The sequence below is a fragment of the Herpailurus yagouaroundi genome, unplaced genomic scaffold (genome assembly GCF_014898765.1).
Source record: "Herpailurus yagouaroundi ecotype Mexico unplaced genomic scaffold, PumYag 186, whole genome shotgun sequence".
In the NCBI taxonomy this organism is placed as follows: domain Eukaryota; kingdom Metazoa; phylum Chordata; class Mammalia; order Carnivora; family Felidae; genus Herpailurus; species Herpailurus yagouaroundi.
Genome location: NW_024412417.1, coordinates 11,634,109 through 11,659,684, shown reverse-complemented (window position 1 = coordinate 11,659,684; position 25,576 = coordinate 11,634,109). Strand labels below are relative to the sequence as shown.

Genomic DNA, 25,576 nt, shown 5'->3' with positions numbered 1-25,576 from the left:
TCTTTTTTTCCACAGTGAGAGGAACGGTGTTGAAATAGTTTTAAATGAAGAACACATTGTACTTAATTTTATCCTTTTGGGCAAGGCATTGTACTTTAGCTTTCATGGCTCCTGGGGATGAAAGAGATAACGCGAGTGTTTTTTTCTTCTTCCTTTACTCATTCTTCCCTAGTAACCCACCCGCTCCTAAGAGAATAGCATTGCTTCATAGAGACCAGGTGTGTATTTCTTTCCAGTTCCAAAGAAACACAGAGATACTGCAAAGGGAATTTCTGCCACAGTACATCCTTATTTCATGGCATAAGTACATTGGAAAGGAAGGATTCAGTGGGTTCCCTTATCTGTAGTCAAGGGATTTATAAGCTCCTAAAAGAGAAGACGTAATGATTAAGTACACAAAACTTTATGTATGTATATATGCATATATGTAAGTGTCAAGTCTTCTTTGAGACAGTGAGTTTCTGGTTTATACAAATTAAGACCTTATTTCCCCAAATCTGTCTTACAGACCTTTTCAGAGGCAATTAGATTTAATGCGGATTATGGAGTTTTTGAAGTAGTTAACAATGCTCCACAACTTCTGGAAAAGCAACTGAAAAAAATTCTACAAAGCCAGCAACCTCGAAATCCCATCTATGATGTTGTAAGGAAAGGAAAGAATGATATTAAACCTGTTCAAATGAATGCCCCCTATGAAAATGAGACCATTAATGTCAACTACAATATTATGGTAAGAAAGTATACTTGATAAATATACTAGGTAACTAAAGCATTAGGTAAAATTAACATGAGGTTCCTTGGGCTTGCCTTTCTGAAATGTAACTATATTTATTAAATTTTATTGTATTTATACATAGAATTTGTTAGTTGTTGTATCATCTTTTTCATATCAAATGGCCAATTTAATCTAGCAGTTTTGTTGATATTTGATTTTTAATATGAGAAGATTCACATAACTTGCTTTCAATACTTAGGATATAAGGCTAATTTGGGGGAAGTAGAAATATGTATATCCCTTATAGTCTAGATGCACTCTAGAGAATGCGAGTACACAGTAAATTTATCTCCTTTGGGTTCTATCCTAACAAGCAGTTGGGAATTATGATTTCTGACCCTCAAGTTAGGCTATGTGACTCTGACCTCCCTGGCATTAAATTCTACTCTCAGTTTCTGGATTTTGTCTCCTTAACATGAGGTAAAAACAAAACAAAACACATACACAAAAACCCAAAAACCGGGGTTCTAACATTGGTTCTTTAACTTACTGGTTCTGTGTTCTTGAACAAATCATTTTGATGAGCCTTATTTTCATCACCTGTCAGATGATACCATCACCACTTACTACTTAGGTTTGTTGTATGGTTCAGCTGAAAATAAAATGAATGTTTAACATTTTCCATGATTTGAAGTGTCTGATGGAACTAGACTAAAATATGTTCAACCCTTAAAACATAGCTCTTCTCCAGCCTGACTCTTGTTCAATGCTTCTTTTACTGAATTCCAATATATTTCATGTTTGTTTACTTTCATCAAATTAAATGCATTAAGGGGGCACCTGGGTGGCGCAGTCGGTTAAGCGTCCGACTTCAACCAGGTCACGATCTCATGGTCTGTGAGTTCGAGCCCCGCGTCGGGCTCTGGGCTGATGGCTCAGAGCCTGGAGCCTGCTTCCGATTCTGTGTCTCCCTCTCTCTCTGCCCCTCGCCTGTTCATGCTCTGTCTCTCTCTGTCCCAAAAATAAATAAACGTTGAAAAAAAAATTAAATGCATTAATAGTAATACTAATAGCATTTAAAATACTTTTATAAATACTAAAAAAAGCTATGTCATAACATTGTTTTGAAGTTTAAACAAGGAAATCTATTCTGATCTATAAAGCACCATATCAATTATTACAATATTCATTCATGATAAAAAGTCTCAACAATCTAGGTTTAGAGGGAACATACCTAAGCATAAGAAAAGCCATATGTGAAAAACCCACAGATAACATCATCCTCCATGGGGAACAAGTGAGAGCTTTTCCTCTAAAATCAGGAACAGGACAAGGATGTCCACTCTCACCACTTTTATTCAACATAGTACTAGAAGTCCTAGCCACAGCAATCAGACAAGACAAAGAAATAAAGGGCATCTAGATTGGTAAGGAAGAAGTAACATATTTCACTATCTACAGATGACATGATACTATATATAGAAAATCTTAAAGAATTCACCAAAAAACTACTAGAACTGATAAATGAATTCAGTAAAGTTACAGGGTACAAAATTAATATACATAAATCTGTTGCATTTCATGCAAACTCATTCCTAATAAAAACTCATTAAAAAATAAATTATTTAAACTATTAAAGGCTACCCAAAATCAATAGTAAACACTGTAGCCATTTCCACTAGATCATAAGAAAAGAAAAAGAATATATCTTCCTTGCAATTCAAAATTATTTTAGACTTCTGGTCCATTGGAGTTGGCGACCTGCAAGAGCAGTTTTGGTACCAGGTGATGGCAGAGGCCAGGCTGGAGTGGTTGAAGGAAAGCTGTGAGAAAGTGTGACAATGCCTATTACTTGAGGAGTTTTCAAGTGTTGTAAGAAAAAAGAAAAAAAAGTGTTGTAAGAAAAAAGAAAAAAATTTTGTTGCACAAAAAATTTTGCAATCAAATAAGACACATCTTTACAGCTTTTGACAGGCACTATTATGGATATTTAACTTCAGAAGATGTCAAGAAAGCATTTAGTCAGGTGGCTCCCAAGTTATCAGAAAGGACTGTTATGCAGGTATTTAGGGCTACTTCAGTGAACAAATCAAAGCACACTTGGTGGAGGGTCCAAAACATCACTACGAGTAGGGAGATAAAACAACCAGAGTCACAACAACAGAGAGCAAGTAACGCACTCAAAAAACACCTCCTGAAGGGCCAGGCCCTAGACAGAGTATGACTCCTCTTTAATATAGTAGTGCTCACAGGTGCAGGACACATAACAAGCTTTTAAAACATGTGAGGGACAAAAAACTAGCCAAAATGACGAAATGGAAGAATTCTCCTAAAAACAAATTCCAGGAAGAAATGACAGCTAAAGAATTGATCAAAACAGATATGAACTGTGTAACTGAACAAGAATTTAGAATAATAGTCATAAGATTAATCGCTGGGCTTGAAAAAAGCATAGAAGACAGCAGAGAATCTATTGTTACAGAGATCAAGGAACTAAAAAATAGTCATGATGAATTAAAAAAATGTTGTAAATGAGGTGTAAAATAAACTAGAGGCAGTGACAGCTGGACTGAAGAGGCAGAGGGGAGAATAAGTGAAAAAAGATAAAATTATGGAAAGAGATGAAGCTGAGAAAAAAGATAAAATTCTGGACCATGAGGGGAGAATTAGAGACCTAAGTGATTAAATGAAATGGAATAATATCTGTATCATAGGAGTTCCGGAAGAAGAAGAAGAGAGAGAAAGGGGTGGAAGTTGTACTTGAACAAATCATAGCTGAGAACTTCCCCAATCTGGGAAAGGAAACAGACATTGAAATCCAGGAGGCACAGAGAAGTCCCTTCAGATGTAACTTGAATTGATCTTCTGCATGACATGTAGTAAAACTGGCAAAATACAAAGATAAAGAGAGAATTCTGAAAGCAGCTAGGGACAAATGGGTCTTAACCTACAAGAGAAGACACATAAGGGTAGTAGCAAACCTATCTACTGAAGCTTGGCAGGCCAGAAAGGAGTGGCAGGAAATTTTCAATGTGCTGAATAGGAAAAATATGCAGCCAAGAATCCTTAATCCAGCAAGCCTGCCATTCAGAATAGAAGGAGAGATAAAGGTTTTCCCAGACAAACAAAAACTGAAGGAATTCATCACCGCTAAACCAGCCCTACAATGGATCCTAAGGGGGATTCTGTGAGTGGAATGTTGCAAAGGACCACAAAGGACCAGAGACATCACTGCAAACATGAAGCCTACAGATAACACAATGACTAAATCTATATCTTTCAATAATAACACTGAATGTAAATGGACTAAATGCTCCAACCAAAAGACAGAGGGTATCATAATGGATAAAAAAACAAGACCCATCTATTTGCTGTCTGCAAGAGACCCATTTTAGACCTGGGGACACCTTCAGATTGAAAATGAGGGGATGGAGAACCATCTATCATGTTATTAGAAGTCAGAAGAAAGCTGGAGTAGCCATACTTACATCAGACAAACTAGATTAAACTAAAGGTTGTAACAAGAGATGAAGAAGGGCATTATATCATAATTATAGGGTCTATCCATCAAGAAAAGCTAACAATTATAAATGTTTACGCACCGAATTTAAAAGCACCCAAATATATAAAACAATCACAAACATAGGCAATCTTATTGGTAAGAATGTGGTAATTGCAGGAGACTTTAATACTCCACTTACAACAATGTACAGGTCATCCAGACAGAAAATCAATAAAGAAACAAGGGCCCTGAATGATACACTGGACCAGATGGATTTGAGAGATACATTCAGAACTTTTCACCCTAAGGCAGCAGAATACAACATTCTTCTCAAGTGCACATGGGACATTCTCCAAGATAGATCACATACTGGGTCACAAAACAGCCCTCAATAAATAGAAAAGAATTAAAACCATACCATGCACATTTTCAGATCACAATGCTATGAAACTTGAAATCAACCACAGGAAAAAGTTTGGAAAACCTCCAAATGCATGGAGATTAAAGAACATCCTACTAAAGAATGAATGGGTCAGCCAGGCAATTAAAGAAGAAATTAAAAAAATGTATGGAAACAAATGAAAATGGAAACACTGTAGTCCAAACCCTTTGGGATGTAGCAAAGGCAGTTCTCAGAGGAAAATACATTGCAATCCAGGCCGAGCTCAAAATAAGAAAAACCCCAAATACAAAATCCAACAGCACACCTAAAGGAACCAGCAGCAGAACAAAAAAGAAACCCCAAGGCCAGTAGGAGAAGAGAATAAAGGTCAGAGCAGAAATAAACAATGTAGAATCTAAAAAAACCCAAAAAACCGTAGAACAGATCAATGAAACTAGGAGTTGGTTTTTGAAAAAATAAACAAAATTGATAAACCCTTAGCCAGGCTTCTCGAAAAGAAAAGAGAGAAGACCCAAAGAGATAAAATCACAAATGCATATGGATTTACCACAACCAATCCCTCAGAGGTACAAGAAATTACCAGAGTATACTATGAAAACTATGTCCAACAAACTGGACAACCTGGAAGAAATGGACAAATTCCTAGACACCCACACACTACCAAAATCAAACAGAAAGAAATAGAAAATTTGAACAGACCCATAACTACTGAAGAAATTGAATCAGTTATCAAAAATCTCCCAACATATAAGAGTCCCGGGCCAGATGGCTTCCCAGGGGAATTCTACTAGACATTTAAAGCATATTTAATACCTATCCTTCTCCAGCTGTTCCAAAACATGGAAACAGAAGGAAAACTTCCAGACTCATTCTATGAAGCCAGAATTACCTTGATTCCCAAACCAGACAGAGACACCACAAAAATGGAGAATTACAGGCCAATATCCTGATGAACACAGATGTAAAAATTCTCAACAAGATAGCAGCAAATCGAATTCAACAGCATATAAAAAGAATTTTTCACCATGATCAATTGGGATTCATTCCTGGGTTGCAGGGCTGGTTCAATATTTGCAAATCAATCAGTGTGATCCATCACATCAGTAAAAGAAAGGATAAGAACCATATGATCCTATCAATAGATGCAGAAAAAGCATTTGACAAAATACAGCATCCTTTCTTCAAACCCTCAAGAAAATTGGGATAGAAGGAACATACCTAAACATCATAAAAGCCATATATGAAAAGCCCAAAGCTAATATCATCCTCAGTGTGCAAAAACTGAGAGCTTTTCCCCCTGAGATCAGGAACATGACAGAGATGTCCACTCTTCCCACTGTTGTTTAACATAGTATTGGAAGTCCTAACATCAGCAATCAGATAACAGAATGAAATAAAAAGCATCAAAATTGGCAAAGAAGAAGTCAAACTTTCACTTTTTGCAGATGACCTGATACTCTACATGGAAAACCTGAGTACTCCACCAAAAGGCTGCTGCAACTGATACATGAATTCAGCAAAGTTGCAGGGGACAAAATCAATGTACAGAAATCGATTGCATTTCTATACGCCAATAATGAAGCAACAAAAAGAGAAATCAAGAAATTGATCCCTCTAACAATTGCACCAAGAACCATAAAATACCTAGTGATAAACGTAACCAAAGATATTAAAAATCTGTATGCTCAACTATAGAAACTTATGAAGGAAATTGAAGAAGACACAAAGAAATGGAAAAACATTCCATGCTTGTGGATTGGAAGAGTAAATATTGTTAAAATGTCAATACTACCCAAAGCAATCTGCAGATTCAATGCAGTCCAATCAAAATTGCACTGGCATTCTTCTCAAAGCTAGAACAAACAATCCTGAAGTTTGTATGGAACCACAAAAGATCCCGAATAGCCAAAGTAATATTGAAAAAGAAAACCAAACAGAATGCATCACAATCCCAGACTTTAGCCTCTACCTCAAACTGTAATCATCAAGACAGTATGGTATTGGCACAAAAGCAGACACAGACCAATGGAATAGAATAGAGAACCCAGAATTGGACCCACAAATGTATGGCCAACCAATCTTTGACAAAGCAGGAAAGAGTATCCAATGGAAAAAAGACAGTCTCTTTAGCAAATGGTGCTGGGAGAACTGGACGGCAACATGCAGAAGAATGAAACTAGACCACTTTCTTACACCATACACAAAAATAAACTCAAAATTGATGAAAGACCTAAATGTGAGACAGGAAAGCCTACAGGAGAAAGCAGGCAACAACCTCTTTGACCTCAGCTTCAGCAATTTCTTGCTTGACACATCTCCAAAGGCAAGGGAATTAAAAGCAAAAATGAACTATTGGGACCTCATCAAGGTAAAAAGCTTCTGCACTGCAAAGGAAACAATCAACAAAACTAAAGGGCAACCGACAGAATGGGAAAAGATATTTTCAAATGACATATCGGATAAAGGGTTAGTATCCAAAATCTATAAAGAACTTACCAAATTCAACACCCCAAAAAACAAATAATCCAATGAAGAAATGGGCAGAAGACATGAATAGACACTTTTCCAAAGAAGACATCCAGATGGCCAACAGACACATGAAAATGATGCTCAGTGTCACTCATCATCAGAGAAATACAAATCAAAACCACACTGAGATACCACCTCACACCAGTCAGAGTGGCTAAAATTAACAACTCAGGAAACAAAGATGCTGGTGACGATGTGTTTTTGGTGGGAATGCAAACATGTGCAGCCACTCTGGAAAACAGTGTGGAGGTTCCTCAAAAAATTAAAAATAGAACTATCCTATGATCCAGCAATAGCACTACTAGGAATTTATCCAAAGGATATAGGAGTGCTGATTCATAGGGGCACATGTACCCCACTGTTTATAGCAGTGCTTTCAACAATAGCCAAATTATGGAAAGAGCCTAAATGTCCATCGACTAATAAATGGATAAAGAAGATGTGGTTTATATATACAATGGAATACTACTCGGCAATGAGAAAGAATGAAATCATGCTATTTACAGCAATATGGATGGAACTGGAAGGTATTTTGCTAAGTAAAATAAGTCAGCCAGAGAAAGACAGATATATGTTTTCACTCACATGTGGATCTTGAGAAACTTAACAGAAGACCATGGGGGAAGAGAAGGGGAAAAAGTAGTTACAAACAGAGAGGCAAACCACAAGAGACTCTTAAATATAGAGAACAAACTGAGGGTTGATGGGGGTATGGGGGAGAGGGGAAAATGGGTGATGGGCATTGAGGAGGGCACTTGTTGGGATGAGCACTGGGTGTTGTATGTAAGCAATGAACCACGGGAATCTACCCCAAAAACCAAGAACATACTTTACACACTGTATGTTGGCCGATTTGCCAATAAATTATATTAAAAAATATTATTTTAGATTTCCTAGACAGAACTTCAGCACAATAAATATAAATAACTACTATCAATTTGCAAGAGTAATCTGAATTGTCTTTATTTGCAAATGAATAAATGGCTTAAATGGTTTTTAAACTGAAATATTACAATAAAATGAATTTTTTAAAAAAATTTTTAATGTTTATTTATTTTAGAGAGAGAAAGAGCACAAGCAGGTGAGGGGCAGAGAGAGGGAGACACAGAATCTGAAGCATGCTCCAGGCTCCGAGCTGTCAGCACAGAGCCCGACGTGGGGCTTGAATCTACAAACTGTGAGATCATACCTGAGCTGAAGTCAGAGGCTTAACTGACTGAGACACTCAGGCGCCCCAATCCAGGAAAATTTTTATGTAAACTAAGCATGTGAGCCATCTTCTCAAGAAGTCAAAGACTCCAGAATCTTTGAAATAATCAAAAAACAAACCTGGATACCAAAATCAAAATGTGTCATATGTTAGAAAATGACATAAAGTTAAAAACCAATGATTTAGAAAAAAAACTTTGCAAGTACGAGGAAATGTATTTTATTTAATTTCTTAATTACCAATCTTATTCAAGAAAAAGACAAGTAATCCAATAGAATAACTGAGGTAATTCAACAAACTATTTACGAGAGGAATTAAAATGGAAAATGAGCAAATAAAAGGTGTTTCATCACACAGATTGTCAGAAATATGCAAATTGTAAGTACAATCATACCATTTTTTAAGACGTTAAATTGGCCTACACTTTTTTTTTTAAGTTTATTTATTTTGAGGGACAGAGAGAGAGCCTGTGTGCATGTACAAGGAAGGGGCAGAGAGTGGGGAGAGAGAGAATCTCAAGCAGGCTCTGTGCTCACAAATGGTGAGATCATGATCTGAGCTGAAATCAAGAGTCAGACACTTAACTGACTGAACCACCCAGGCCTTCCAGCCTACGATTTTAAAAAATAATAACATCTAGTTTGTAGAATATTAATTGCTACAGTCTTTGGGAGTTAATCTGGCAAAATCAATTAAAATTAAAAGTACTATGACTTATGCTGGAAAAGCTGCGTAAGGATTTATCCCATAGAAGTAAATGTGTATTACAGGAGCTACAGTGCAGCATTGACTTAAGTATTATAAACATACTATATATTTATCAGTGGAAGAATTATGGACTATTATATGACTATTTCAAAGAATGTGTTTGAGCTGTCTGTTGTCCTCATGAGATAGATGCACATGTTGTACTGTTCAGTGAAAAAAGTTGTAAATGAAAGTATATAATATGATTCAATTTTTATATAAAATAAATCCTACATATGTGTTCCAAAAAACCTGTTGCATTTCTATACACTAATAATAAAGTAGCAGAAAGAGAAATTAACAATCCCATTTATAATTGTACCAAAATAATAAAATACCTAAGAATATACCTAAGCAAAGAGGTGCAGGACCTATACTCTGAAAACTATAAAACATTGATGAAAGAAATTGAGGAACATACAAATGGAAAGATGTTCCATGCCCATGGTATGGAAGAACTAATATTGTCAAAATGTCCATATTAGTGGGGAACCTGGATGACTCAGTCTGTTAAATGTCTGACTTCGGCTCAGGTCATGATCTTGCCTTTCCCAAGTTCGAGCCCCATGTCAGGCACTGTGCTGACAGCTCAGAACCTGGAGCCTGTTTCAGATTCTGTGTCTCCCTCTCTCTCTGCCCCTCCCCTGCTAGAACTCTGTTTTTCTCTCTCTCTCTCTCTCTCTCAAAAATAAATAAACATTAAATTTTTTTAAATGTCTGTATTACCCAAAACAGTCTACAGATTTAATGCAATCCCCGTGAGAATACTAACTACATTTTTTTCACAGAACTAGAACAGATAATACAAAAATTTGTGTGAAACCACCAAAGACCCTGAATAGCCTAAGCAATTTTGAGAAGGAACAAAGCTGGAGGTATCACAGTCCCAGATTTCAAGATCTACTTCCAAGCTGTAGTAACAAAACAGTATGGTACTGGCAGAAAAATAGACATATAGATCAATGGAATTGAATAGAGAGCCCAGAAATAAACCAACCTTTGTGTGGTCAGTTAATCTACAACAAAGGAGGCAAAGATGTACAATAGGGAAAAGACAGTCTCTTCAACAAATTGGGCTGGGAAAGCTGAACAGCAACATGCAAAATAATGAAACTAGAACACTTTCTTATACCATACACAAAAATAAACTTCACATGTGTAAAACTCCTAGACGAAAGCATAGGCAGTAATTTCTTTGACATTAACCATGGAAACATTTTTCTAGGTATGTCACCTAAAGCAAGGAAAACAAAAGCAAAATTCAACTATTGGGATTACACCAAAATAAAAAGCTTTTGCACAGTGAGGGAAACCATCCACAAAACAAAAAGACAACCTACTGAATGGGAGAAGATACCTGCAAATAGTACATCCAGTAAGAGGTCAATGTCCAAAATATGTAAAGAACTTATACAGCTCAACACCAAATAAACAATCTGATTAAAAGATGGGCAGAAGAGGTGTCTAGGTGGCTCAGTCGGTTAAGCATCCAACTTTAGTTCCGGTCATGATCTCATGGCTCTGGGCTCTGGGCTCTCTGCTGACAGCTTGAAGCCTGGAGCCTGCTTCAGATTCTCTGTCTCCCTCCCCCACTCACTCACTCTCTCTGTCTCTCTCTCAAAAATAAATAAACCTTAAAAAAATTTTTTTAGTGGGCAGAGGATTCTGAAAAACAGTATGGAGTTTCCTCAGAAAGCTAAAAATAGAACTACCCTATGATTCAGTAATTGCACTACTAGGTATTTACCCAAAGGGCACAAAAGTACTGATTCAAAGGTATACACACACCCTGATGTTTATCGCAGCATTATCAATAATAGCCAAATTATGTAAACAGCCCAAATATCCATCAGCTGATGAATGGATACAGATGTGGTATATATGTACAATGGAATATTGCTCAGCAATAAAAAAGAATGAAATCTTGCCATTTGCAATGATGTGGATGGTGCTAGAGAGTATTATGCTAAGTGATATAAGTCAGAGAAAGACAATACCATATGATTTCACTCATATATGGAATTTAAGAAACAAATGAACATAGCAGGGAAAGAAAAAAAGGAAACCAAGAAACAGATTTTAATTATAGAGAACACGCTTATGGTTACCAGAGGGGGTGTTAGGGGAGATTGGCGAAATAGGTGATAGGGATTAAGGAGTGTGCTTGTTGTGATAAGCACTGGGTTTTGTACGTAAGTGTTGAATCACTAAATTCTACCCCCAAAACTAACATTACACTGTATGTTAACTAACTGGAATTTAAATAAAAGCTTGAGAAACCTAAAATAAAAAATAGGCAGGGGACTTGAACATACATTTTTCCAAAGAAGACATGCAAACGGCCAACAGACATATGAAAATATGCTCTACGTCACTAATCATCACGGAAATGCAAATTAAAACTACAATGAGATATCACCTTACACCAGTCAGAATGGCTAAAATAAAAAAGACAAGAAATAGCAAGGGTTGGCAAGGATGTGGAGAAAAAGGAACCCTCATGCACTGTTGGTGGGAATGCAGATTGGGGCAGCCGCTGTGAAAACATTATGGAGGTTCCTTGAAAAATTAAAAATAGAATTACCATATAATCCAGGAAATCCACTACTACATATTTGCCCAAAGAAAATGAAAACACTAATTTGAAGAGATATATGAACCCTTATGTTTATTGCAGCATTATTACAGTAACCAAGATAGGGAAGCAGCCCAACTGCCCATCAATAGGTAAATGGATAAAGAAGATGTGACCTATGTGGCTGAATATTACTCAGCCATAAAAAAAGAATGAAATCTTTGAGATCCTGCCATTTACAACAATACGGATGGACTTAGAGGGTATAATGCTATGTGAGATAAGAGAAAGACAGCTACCATATAGCTTCACTCATATGTGGAATTTAAGAAACAAAACAGACAACCACAAAGAGAGACAAAAAAAACCCAGACTCTTAACTATAGAGAACAAACTGTTGGTTGCCAGAGGGGCAGGGGCAAGGGATGGGTGAAATAGGATTAAGAGTACACTTACTGCGATGAACAATGAATAACGTATAGAATTGTTGACTTAGTATAGTGTATACCTGAAACTAATATAACACAGCATGTTAATCATACTTTAGTTTTAAAAAATGGACATAGGATCTGAATAGACATTTCTCCAAAGAAGATGTACAGATGGCCAAAATGCATATGAAAAGATGTTCAACATTCATCATAAGAGAAATGCAGACAACATGGGGAGATGGGTGTGGGGAAATTGATGTGAAATGGAGAGTGATTGCTAATGAGTATGAGGTTTTCTGGAAGGTGATGAAATGTTCTAAATTTGATTGTGGTGATTGTTTGTGAATATACTAAAAACCATTGGATTATACATTTTAAATGGGTGAATTGTATGGAATGTGAATTCTGTCTCAAAGCTGTTATAAAGAAAAGGCAGTGTGCATGCACACACACACACACACACACACACACACACACCACACACACAAATCTCAACGAACTGTGTCTACACGCCTATTAAAATGAGTAAAATATGCAATGCACATTGACAATACCAAGTGCCATTCAGGATGCAGAGCAACTGGAACTCTCACATTGTTGAGAGAATTCCATTTTGGAAAACAGTTTGGCAGTTCTTTCTAAGTTAAACATATACCATCCTACCCATCTATCCTACCCTTGCATTTTACCAGAGAAATGAACAGTCTCTTCTGTTCACACAAAAATTGTATGTGAAGTCTGTAGTTCCCTTATTTATAATCACCAAGAACTATAAGAAAAACCCAAATTTATTTTAAGTGGGGAGTAGATAAAGTGTGGTTCATCTCTACAGTGGAGTACTTCTCAGCTGAAGAGAAATGAAGAGGAAGGAACTAGTGATCCATATAAGAACATGGGTCAATCTCAAATGATTATGCTAAATGAAGAGAGCTACAACTGTATCCCAGTTGTATGACACTTTGGAAAGGGCAAAACTGTGGAGAACCAATCTGTGGTTGCCAGGGCCTAGGGTTAGAGGGTGTCACTGAATGCAAAGTGACATGAGGAAGTTTGGAGGAAGTTGGAACTATTCTGTATCTTCATTGTAGTCATGGTTATACGACTTAAATATTTGTCAAAACCTTACAGAACTGGGGCGCCTGGGTGGCACAGTCGATTAGGCGTCCGACTTCAGCCAGGTCACGATCTCGCGGTCCGGGAGTTCGAGCCCCGCGTCGGGCTATGGGCTGATGGCTCAGAGCCTGGAGCCTGTTTCCGATTCTGTGTCTCCCTCTCTCTCTGCCCCTCCCCCGTTCATGCTCTGTCTCTCTCTGTCGCAAAAATAAATGTAAAAACAACAACAACAAAAAAAAAAAAACAACCTTACAGAACTGTTTACTAAAAAGGATGGATTTTACTGTATGTTTTTGTTTTTGTCTTTTTTAGTTTTAAGGATTAAATAGTTTTACCTTAGGTAAATCATTTTTGTGTTTTTTTGTAAGTATTCATTAAGGTGTCATGTCTAACAAGATGGTTCTGTATTTTTTGCCTTTATTAAATTTTTTTTCATGTTTATTTTTGAGAGAGAGAGAGAGAGAGAGAGAGCGAGCATGAGCGGGGGAAGGGCAGAGGGAGACACAGAATTTGAAGCAGGCTCCAGACTGAACTGTCAGCACAGAGCCTGATGCGGGGCTCGAACCCATGAATCACGAGATCATGACCTGAGCCAAAGTCGGATGCATAACCGACTGAGCCACCCAGGCACCCCTGTATTTTTTTGCCTTTATACTTTTTTGTCTGTATACTTTATGCCTTATTTGTAAACACCTTGAAGGGACTTTTTGGCAGTTTGACTAAAAGACTTTTCTTCGATTTTGATTTTGTCCCTTTTAAACTTTTCATTTCATTTCATTTTTAGATCAGATAGATGCAGAGATATTCAAAAGGGGATGGGTTGTCAGTGACCTGTTCATTAAGTAAATATTAGGCAAATTGATTTTGTGTGACTGACCAGCTTTCACAAGCTTGTAGTATTCCTCAAGGGTGTGTATTGATCTTTATATGTAGTCTGGTGCCTTTCTGTGATACGTTGAATGCATTGCTAATGAAAATTCAAGAGTCCTGTATCATTGTCAGTGTGTAGCATATGTGGAGGCATATTTGGAGTTTTTCTAACTACAAGATCCAAATGTCCTTCAGATTTCACCCAAACAATAAGACCATCCACAAGATGTTACTGTTCAGGTGCTGGCTGCTTCCAAAGTTTCTTCTATTTTTTCATTACCTGGAAGATAGTTTTCGGTAAGGGCAAATGGGTGCTTTTGGCTGAACAGGAGGAAAGCATCGTTCCTTCAGTTTTCTGGTCTTGGAGAACCTAATGACTTCATGCCACATGCAAGCAGTGTTGAGCACCAGTGCACGCTAAAGAACATCAGCTCATCAGGGGTGCCTGGGTGGCTCAGTCGGTTGAGTGGCTGATTTTGGCTCAGGTCATGATATCGTGGTTCACAAGTTCGAGCCCCGCGTCGGGCTCTGTGCTGACAGCTCAGAGCCTGGAGCCTGCTTCAGATTCTGTGTTTTTGTCTCTCTCTGCCCCTCCCCTGCTCACGCTCTGCCTCTCTCTCTCTCAAGAATAAATAAACATTAAAAAAAAAAAAGAATGTCAGCTCATCTGATGTTGGCAGTACTACTATGTGAGCCTTTAGCCTCCTCGCTGGAGTTAGCAATGGTCTGTGTTGACTGATATTAATATCACAGCACACCTGTTGCTTTAGCAGATAATCAATGGAAGTCACATAAATACAGACACCCTTGCCTCACTGAGATGTGCACCTTACTGGTTGTTTTCCTTATCTAGTAGCATTGGTTTAGTGTTCAAAGTACCGACCTTCTTTAGCATTCTGGAAAACAGTGAATATAAGACAGAAGAGAATCAATGGTGAGTAAATATTTTAGGATGAATAGCAACTCAGTAACTCTTCCCTTGAGTTTGTATGGCCCTCGCAACCTCAGAATAAAGTCTAAACTCCTTACTGTCACTTAAAAGATGATTCACAGTGAGGCCTATGCCTGCTTCACCAGCTTGCTTCCCTCCATTCCTCTAATCTCACCCCGTGATCTAGTCATACTATGCTTCTCTTCGTTTCCTCTCCTGCCCACCCCTCTTCACCAGGCTAATCATGCGTTAGGTGAAAGAGTGAGTGGCATCTTCTGTGGGAAAAGCCTTTGCTGGTTTTAGTGCCTATGTGCCCTCCCACAGAAACCTGAACCTATGGTAGTGCTCTGTTATTATTGTTTACTGAATTACCTGGAAACTCCTTCAAGGCAGGGCCTTAGCTTTCTTGCTAACCTTGGTATCTCCAGGAGAGTGGCTGGGGATGGTAAATATTTAACCAAAGTTCCTAAAGTTGGAAGGACAAGGGGACTGTAGTGACCGTAGTGGCCTTATCAAGATTCTGGTTAACTATTTTCCTGTTTATGATTACTTTTAACCATTCTATGACTGCAAAAATACTGAAAGTGACTTTTTTTCTCATACCTCCTTCTCCAATACATTACTTAACTTCTCTGAATTCAGTTTGTTAATCTGTAAAATGGGACTAATAGTTGATGCAGGATTGTTGAGAGAATTAAAGAAATACTAGAAGGCAAGCAATGGCTTCAGATATGTGATTGGAGGTTCTTGCTCTCTCTTGTGCAAAAAGAAGGTAGAAGCAGGGCTCCTAGAAGGAGTTGGAGGTCATTATTGCTCTATTGATTAGGCCTTCATTGTCCTGAAAGGTGACTGTCTTTGACTCATTTTCTTTTTCACTTGTCCCCTCACAGTGTCTCAGTCGTGAACAAGGTATTAAGTGGATCAAAAAAGAAAGACTTCCAGCATTTCTGGAAAGTGATTGCTACTTTGAATACAGGTATTGTAGTCCCATCAACAAACACGTTTTTTAATTGCCTGGATTTTTTTTCACCTAAAATCATTTTTCCTGTACTTTCTTAGTAAAATTGTATACCTTTAAACCCACTGCATTTGTATCCTACCTGCTATGGTATGCAAGTGATAGAGCATTTGTAAAAATCACTTAACTTTTCCAAAGAGATCCCATAGAAACAGTACCTAATAAATGTACTTCAGTTGTGCTTCCTTGATCATTATGTTTTTAAAATTATCTACTTGTGATAACGGTATTTATGTGCAAGCTGTTAAAAAACAAATATAAGTGTGTCATGAAAAAGAATGTCACAGTGGGCCAAGTTTTTCTTTTATGTTCTCTGGCTTTTAATGTGTAAGTAAGTACCTAAACATTCCTTAAATTTAAGTAAAATTTGACCTATATTTAGAACCACCATTTAAAAAATAAATAATATAAATAAAATAAAATAAATTATAGCAGAATAATCCTTAATTAGTTCTGTGAATAAGCCATTAATTTTAGCAGATCCTAAGAGAATCATTGTGCAGAGTTAGGAGATTGGCTTGAATACATAAAATAAAATTTAGTTTTTTTTTTCCCGAATTCTACCATATTTGAAACTTATTTCAAGTTTTTATGATTCCTAAAACGCAGATTAGCCAAATTGGTCTCACAAGTACGATGGAGCAGAGCAGGCATGAACATTACACTCGATGCAGACTTTTCCCCCTGGGTCCTGAAAAAACCACCCAGTCCACCACCACCTGTCACTGAAGAAGAAAATGTTACAATAATGAAAAAGTTCTACATTTCTCTTGGTGAGGTAAGAGTATGAGTATTTCTTCATGATTTGGCCCTTCAAGGAGACTTATCATTTTAGGGATAGGAATTTCATTTTTACCACTTGAACAGGGGAAAGGATTTCCAGTACTTCTAAAGCAGATTTAGCAAAACCTTTTGTGGATTTATGCTGACTCATTTGCTTTGCCTTCCTTCACCTGAAATGTAACTGGTATTATTATCCTCCTGTGTGCAGAGCAACAAATGCAAGATTGAAGAACATGCTCAGTGTCGCCCGGGAAGCAAGGAAGGGTAACTTGAATTATATCCATGGTTTCATTGTTCATTCCAAATTTTTCATTATTTGGAGTCTATAATTTTTGTAAAAATAATGATAAATTGGGTCTTCTCCTCCCTCTTGCCAAAATTATTCCTCATTAGCAAAATGCATTACTGTGTAACCATTATCAGATAAATTTGTCCTCCAGGAAGAAATGTTGGGTTGTATGACTGCTTTTGAAGAGATCTAACCTAGAACCAAATGTCCTTTTGGAGAGTCACTTTGTAGTAAAATCTGCCGTTTGGTCTCTGGCCTCTAATTATCAGCTCATCTTTCTGGAAGCACAGTTCCTACACATATTCTGTACAAAACCAGGAATTGCAAATATGTGGCCCATGTGTTCCTGTTCCCCTAGATTCCATTCATGACAGACATTGCTAATCAATCATGGCAATTTTCCTGCTGAGCCAGGATTTGGCTTCAAATTCTTTTCAACACAGCACCCTGGGCAAGCACTTCCAATTGATCAAAGATGTCATACAAGAGAACTATTTGCCATCTCTGTTGGAATAGACTTATTCTATCTTACTTGACCATTTTTTTTTCATGTGTAGTTCTTATTTAATTCTGTAGTTTGGCATTTCTATCAGTAATATTTGGCAAAAAAAAAGTTTGAGATTTTGCCAGTTGCATTATTTTCACTGACCAGTGCTAGGGATTTACTAAAAGCATATTTTTCTTCTCTCTTATACTTATTTTTAAGTATTTATTTTTTTCTTTTAGGTGTTATAGAAATGTCAGGAGTGTCATAAAAATATGTTCTCGTAGTACAGGTCAGTCAGTAAACATACAACTGGAAGAATCAATCTAGGGAAATAAGATCTAATTCCTTACATGTAAATTAAATCAAATGTGAGAGTAAAATTTAAGCTAGTTTATTTTTGCTATTTTCTGTGATGAAAAAAACTCATTTCTGTTCACTTGATTAGTACTTTATCTAAAATCTTCTTAATAGCTTTTGAACTTTGAGGATTCAAAATTCCTTGGGCCCTAAATCATTTCAATCATGACTACAAACAAAGATGAATATTTACCATGACAATTCATCTTTATGATGACAATTCAGCTGTATGACGATAATTCATCTTTGTGATCATTAATTTCTTTGGGTCTTCAGTTATACCATCTAAACACAAACAGTGGACTCATCCCTTTAAGAATATTAAGTGGACTAGTTACTGCTTTAATGTCTGACTGACTTCTTTCTCTCCTCATTTTTACTCCGCCATCTTTTTTTGTGCAGTTGAAATAACAAGGACTCTTGTATGTTGGTCTCTCTCAATTCCCTGACTGTTTCTTCATTATTTTGGGCTTCTCTGAGTGCTTAGGATAATGCTTAGAATACAGTAGTCACTCAGTAAATATATGTTAAATGAACATATAATTAATAATAAATGACCTGTTTTTAAAGGAAGGAAAAGAGGGAACAAAAGGAAATTAGAGTCTGTCAAAGCCTTTATCCACCCAGGAAACCTTACGTCTAAGAGGGGCAGTGACTTACTTCTCTTGCTTTTTGGTCTCCTTGTGTGGCCTGACTTGCCCTGCCAATTAGGGAACAATACCTGTTCCATTTGAGCCCTGCCTCTTTTTTTTTTTTTTTTTTTTTAAATTTTTTTTTTCAACGTTTATTTATTTTGGGGACAGAGAGAGACAGAGCATGAACGGGGAAGGGGCAGAGAGAGAGGGAGACACAGAATGGGAAGCAGGCTCCAGGCTCTGAGCCATCAGCCCAGAGCGCGACGCGGGGCTCGAACTCACGGACCGCGAGATCGTGACCTGGCTGAAGTCGGACGCTTAACCGACTGCGCCACCCAGGCGCCCCGAGCCCTGCCTCTTTTGTGAGTATTCCTGAGGCTAAGCGCCAGCCAGCTCTGACTCAGTTGGACAAAGGAGAAATGAAAATAATGCTGGACACTCCCTTCTCTGCTTCTGTTGAACAATTTGGATTATTTTAGAAAAATATGAGGGCATTATTTAGTGAGAGGCAGGCAGAAGAATTTTCCCAGGAAGGCTGAGATGAGGGCTTCTCAGGATTGGGGTTCTGGAAGCTGAGGGTCAACTTGGGAATTACTCAGCTGGCTCGAGGTACACAAAAGCAAAGGAAAAATTGAAGGCTATGTCCAGAGGCAGCTGGAGTCAGGAATCGGTCTTTGGGATGTATAAAATGCAAGCAAAGCTCTGAAAACTGAATCTACGGCAAAGGCGTAGTTGAGCCTGGAGAGGTTTTCAGTGCTCCTGAGAGTAAGTTTCTCATATTAGGGAGGCCTTGTAAAAAAACACTGAACCAGATCAGACAGAATTAGGGGTATGGAATAATTGTGAAGTTGTAAATGGGAGTAGCTGACAAAAGATGCAGCCAGGGACTGATGAGCCATGTGACTGCTCAAGATACAGCTGGATGGCATGAACCTATAATGAAGCCAGGAAGTAGGGTTGCATGCCTCTGGTGGAACAGTAGAGAAGAATTTGATGGATATTGGGCTCATTTTTTCTTTTGGCCATCTACTATGCAAATAATCTGAATTGAGATTCCTTCCCATTATTCTCAGATAATGAATTTTTCTGTGGACAGTATTCTCTTCTTTGATGGCATAAATTTTCCTTTCATATTGTACTCTCCAAATTTAATATTACCCTAATGATGTGTCAAGATTTGTGATTGGAAGAATACTGCCAATCTTAACATTACACAAAGGTGCTCCTTTTCTCCTAGGCCACCTATACTCAAACGAAAGATTGGTTTACACTGGCAAAACAGAGTCTGCAAACAGTATCAACGTTTTCATTACCCTCTTGTGTACTCCACAGCAAAACTGAACCACCGGTTATTTCATCTGTTTCTGGTAAGCAGAAAGGACAAGAATGATTTCAGAACTCTTTTTTTTTTTTTTTTTTAAGTTTATTTATTTATTTTGAGAGTGAGAGCTTGAGTGAAGGGGGGGCAGAGAGAAAGGGAGAAAATCCCAAGCAGGCTCTGCACTGTCAATGCAGAGCCTGACTCGGGACTCCATCTCATGAACTGTGAGGTCATCGCCTGAGCTGAAATCAAGAGTCAGCTACTTAACCGATTGAGCCACCCAGGCCCCCCTCAGAACTCCTCTTTAAATCTTTTTTCATTGTTCTAATCTTACAATATCATACTTAGTGGTTGGAGAGAAAAATTATCTCCGTCCCCATCCCCCCCTGCCCCACTTCACTTTCTATTGGTTTTTTAGAGGCAAGTTGGCATAGTAGAAAGAGGATGGGTTAGATGGGTTAAAACTTACTAGCTGTGTGACTTTTTAAAGTTATTCCACTTCTGAGAGTCTTTTCTCATCTGTAAGATTAGAATAATGACACATACTAAATGTATAGAAAAAGCCCAGCCTAGTGCCTGGTACTTCATAGGCAGTCAGTAAGTGTTTGTTTTGTCTTTATTTCCTATGGTAGTTTATAAATTATTATTATTAAGCCTTTGAAATTAAGGGGTGCAAACTTTCTTTCCTCTTGAAAGTATATAATCATTCATACAACTTGAATTTTCCTTCTGTTTTTAAGTTCAGACTGTTTTTCTCCTTGAAAAGCAGATGTATTTCTACTGTGGGGAACTTTTGTGGATGATACCAACTTTTCAGAAATGTAGATGGAAATTTCCAGAAATGGGAGTCATTAACATGATATTGCTAGAGGAAAAAAAAAATCTAGCAACATGATTCAGGAGAGGAACTTAGCAATTCCCTAACAGTTGTTACCTAATTCTTTGGAAAAGTGTAAGTAAGCAGCCTTTGGGGGACAGTAAATCTGGATTCTCTAGAATTGAACCTAAATCTAGAAAGAGGAAAAGAATCTCCTTAATGTGAAAATAGGTGAATTTATAGATTTCTTGCTGTTTCCCCCAAATAGTAAAGTAGAAAATTGGAGAGCAAAGGTAGAGGAGATGGTAAACAGGAAGAGAAAGGGTAGCAGGAAGGTGATGAACAGAAATGCTAACCTTGCTCTTTTCCTCTACAACGGGGTTGAGTGTATACCCAGATCCTTTCGTAGGCTTACAAAAGTCTAATCTCTCAAGATTGTGGAAACTTAGTATCTTAATTTTCAATAAAAATTATAATGAAACATTTCTAGTTCGCTGAGATTTGAAAACTATGCCTGAGAAAATGCCCATGGAGGTGGGGCACAGATGACAACAGAGTTTTCCTGATCCATGGCATTTCAAGGGGTAGATTTGGCATGGGAAATAAAGCACTGACATCAGATCTTTCTCTGATTTCTAAAGAAGGAGAAAATAATGAAAGACTATACTTTAGAAAAAGTATAAAACAACCCATTTGTATTTGTAATCTCTCGTAAGTACTTTATGTCATTTTGTAATTTTGATGATAGGTTAAAAGTATGATAGTAATTGAATCTTTCTGAGAAAATAGTGAATTTTAAAAAAATGTTTATTTATTTTGAGAGAGAGAGAAAGTGCACACAAGCGGGAAAAGGCAGAGAGCGGGGGAGAGAAGGAATCCCAAGTGGGTTCCACGCTTAGCAGGGCTTGATCCCATGACTGCGAGACCATGACCTGAGCTGATATCATGAGTCAGATGCTCAACTGACTAAACCACCCAGGTGCCCCCAAAATAGTGAATTTTAAAAAATTACTGATATGACTCTGGTTCTGATCTGTTCATTGACTGTTTCATCATTAATGGTAGCTAGTTTTATTTTACCATGCAGCATGAAATATTGGAATACATACAGTTATTTAATGCACATATTCTAGTGTTTAGTAGATTTGGCCTTTATATATTAACATTCTATATCAGCCTAAACTATTACATTTTAAAAGTGCATAATGTCTTTTTGAAGATCTCTGTATTAGTGATATCAAATATTTAGTTCATCTGCTACCAGTGTCCCTTTTTATGTCCAGGGAAGACATAACCAATCCTTTGGGCAGGTTTTTCTCTTCTGGTACCAAATGTGGCTTTAGAACTCCCCTTTAAGTGCACAAAGTCTCTACCTGTGACAGGCCCATTTACCATGCTGGCTCTACAACATCTAGTTAATAATAAAAACATATTTGTATTCATATCTGGTCTAATAGCCTTTTATGATTTAATACAGAAAGTTTTATCTTTGATGATGGAATTCACCCGAGGACAAAACGGGACTCATCTGAATCCACTAGATTAATTTCTCATTTCAAAGAAGAAGATGGGTCTGTATGTCTACAAGACACTCCTTCTCAAGCGCTTCTGAGAATATACCTTGAAAAGCAACAGGATGCTGATGATGGCCTTATATTGCATTTCTCAACATGTGAAGAATTTTTAAGATCTTACGTAGCCTTTATTTTGAGAGTAGCAATTCATCACATTTTTGAAGAGCCACTTAGAGAAAGCCCAGATTTTATAAATTTCAACAAGGTAACAGAAGTGGTGATTGAGGAGGGTTTTGAGCCTGTTCCTGGCAGGAATGTTGTGTCAAGTGAAACATTTCAAACCTATGTCAAGTCAAAAGAGATGCTAGAACAAGCAAGTTTAAAAAGTGAGAGCATTGGACAAGAGAGCAGGGCTGATTGGTGTATTTCTCACAAAGCTTATGATATTGGCAATAGAAAAGAGTTTGAAAGATTTAAGAAATTTATAAAAGGTACACTAGGAGAGAGATATTGGTTGTTATGGATGGATATTGAGAGGTTAAAAGTTCTTAAGAACGCTGGAAGACATCAAAGGTAAGTCAATTTTTTACTTTTCAGTAGTTTTTTAAAAAAAATTATGGAATATTAGTTTGGGTCATTTAAGCACAGACAGAAAGCCTGAAGTAAATATAAAAATGTAATTTATGCTTTCAGAGGAATTAATATTAACATTTATTTTATTATAATAATATTGATTTCACTATTTCTGTGATTTCATAATTATCAGGTACAAATAGTGGCAATTGTTTGGGTTTGCATAATGTTTCTTCTCATAGATTCTAAACTTGCTTTCAAATCAATCATTCTTATTTATTTATTTCTTATTTATTTATTTATGAATGCTTATTTATTTTGAGAGAGAAAGAGCATGCATGTGCCTGTGCATGCACATGCGCAGGGTGGGGGCAGAAAGAGGGGGAGAGAGAAACCCAAGCAGGCTTCGGACTGTCAGCGCAGACCCCAGGGATGCAAGGCTTGATCTCATGAACCGTGAGATCATGACCTGAGCCAAAATCAAAAGTCAGATGTTCAACTGACTGACTCACTCAAACGCCCCATTCTATTTTATTTTTATAATATTCTCACGATTTATTTTTATAGAAAAAATAATTTTTCAGTATATAACCATACTGGCTTAAGATACCTTTTATGAAAGGCACCTTAAGCCATTGTAAGAGACTATTGATCCTAACAACCTGCTCTGTTAACATATCCCATGATCTTTTGTTGGATGCCACTTAAGACATTCATATCTGAGTAAGATATCTCCTAGGTATCATACTAGATATCCTCTAGAGAACCTCTTAGATCTCTGATGGGTCCAGGTCCTTGTTTTGCTGTCCCATATATTTTAGATTATGTAAGTCTTAAGAACCTTAAGAGGACCCTGCTTTAAGAAAGTTTTTATACTGTCTGTGTTCTCCTTTTTGCTTTGAAGCAGATCAACTACAGTAGATTGCAATTCTCAGTAAGGGTTTGACTGAGTACATACTAGTTACTGGGTTATTCCAGTTATTTCAATGGCATTCAGATCATGTTGTACATGCTTATAAGATCAGGGGTTACCAAATGGTTGGTTATGAAGCCATGCCCTGATCGATTATGGAGTGGAAAGCCACTACTGCTTTTCAAGACATATTGGGGAAGTTATATGCAAGCAACCTACATAAACTCTTCAGGATTTACTGTATTAGTTCCTATTGTTGCTGTATCAGATTGCCATAAATTTAATGGCTTTTAAAGCAATGAAAGTGTATTCTGTTACAGTTCAGAGATAAGAAGTCTAAAATGGGTAGGCAGGGCTCCATTCCTCCTGGAGGCTCTAGGGGAGAGTCCATTTCCTTGCTTTTTCTAGCTTCCAGAGGTCATCTATTTTCCTTAGTTGATGGCCTTTCCTCCATCTTCAAAGCCAGCAACATAGCATCTTCTCTTTGGCCTCTGCTACTATCCTCACATCTTTTCTCTGTGACTGACTCTCCTGTCTCCCTCTTAGAAGGACCCTTGTGATTACATTAGGGCCACCTGGATAATCTGGGATAATCTTCTCAAAATCCTAAGCACATCTGCAGAATCCCTTTGACCATGTAATGTAACATTCAGAGGTTCTGGGGTTTAGGACATGGATATCTTCGGAAGGCCATTGTTCAACCTACTAAAAATATCTTTCTTATTCTCATTATTGTAAGAAATATTTTTATCTCCACATTGGTACTCCTGTAATTCAGTGTTGGTTTTGAGATAGTTCATTACTTGTGTGAAACATTTTAGAAGTGAAAACATTTGGTTTGTTGAATATCGTGGCAATTTGTATGTCTCGTTTTAGACATCTTGAAAAGATGAAAAAATGCTATTTAGTGAGCAGTGGAGATTGCTACCTTTCTGCAGAAATATTATCAAAACTTAAACTGCTAGATGCATCTCAGTGGAATGAAGAACATTTAAGAAATATTCAGATTGAAGTTGTAAAACCCTTACTTCTCTATTGGTAAGAAAAATAATATGAAACAAACTTACTTGCTTTTACTTTTCCTAGGCTAATTACAAGTTATAATTTTTGTCTTACTGATTTATAATTTATGGAGATTTAAAATGACAAGATTATCGTATTTTTCACCTTCCTTAAGTACTCACCCTTTAGATAATTCAGTGTTTGGGGTGTTTGAAATCCGTAATAAGACTGGACATTCATTTTAACTTTGTGAGCACACTACCCCTGACTTTTTTATGGTCAGTATCTCATCAAATTGTGTGTGTGTGTGTACATCTTGAAAAAGTTATAGATTTATTCTGAGCACTTACTATAGGCCAAGTGCTGTACTAAGGACACAAGGGTAAAATATAGACAAATCTAGTGATTACAATCTAGTAAAAGGAACATACATGGGAAATGAGTATAGTAAAAGAAAGTGTAGTGATCACACAGGATACAGAGGAGAGGTAATGTTTTACTTGGAACTTTAAGGACTCAAAATAGGGAACTTAGAGGGGACATAGTGGAGAAGATGTGTGCCATTTGAGGGTTATTGAGCTGCCTTGCGGCTGTAATGGATCTGATTATGTTACTTTTCTGCTTGAGATCTTTCCCCACAGCTTTCAGTGCAGAGTTCAAATGCCTTAAATTAGCAAATAAGGTTATCATAATTTGTCCCTCACACACTTTTCTGGCATCATCTCCCATCTAGGTATTCCAGATTACATATATGCTTTGTACTTTTCCATATGTAGTTAGAATGTTGTCTTTCTTTCTTTCTTTCTTTCTTTCTTTCTTTCTTTCTTTCTTTCTTTCTTTC

General features: G+C 37.2%; 1 protein-coding gene across 12 annotated transcripts in view; it reads left to right on the top strand.

Moving 5' to 3' along the window:
* The window catches only part of RGS22 (regulator of G protein signaling 22), a 180,795-nt gene that overhangs the window by 31,767 nt on the left and 123,452 nt on the right, over positions 1–25,576 (top strand). For 9 of the 12 annotated variants that reach the window (XM_040494102.1, XM_040494103.1, XM_040494101.1 and 6 more), the window contains 6 exons: positions 509–730; positions 15,917–16,002; positions 16,654–16,822; positions 19,833–19,962; positions 22,211–22,820; positions 24,610–24,771. In XM_040494102.1, coding sequence (XP_040350036.1) covers positions 509–730; positions 15,917–16,002; positions 16,654–16,822; positions 19,833–19,962; positions 22,211–22,820; positions 24,610–24,771 — 1,379 coding nt within the window. The remainder of the gene's footprint in view (positions 1–508; positions 731–15,916; positions 16,003–16,653; positions 16,823–19,832; positions 19,963–22,210; positions 22,821–24,609; positions 24,772–25,576) is intronic. The other 3 variants (XM_040494110.1, XM_040494111.1, XM_040494108.1) reach the window with 3 other exon arrangements.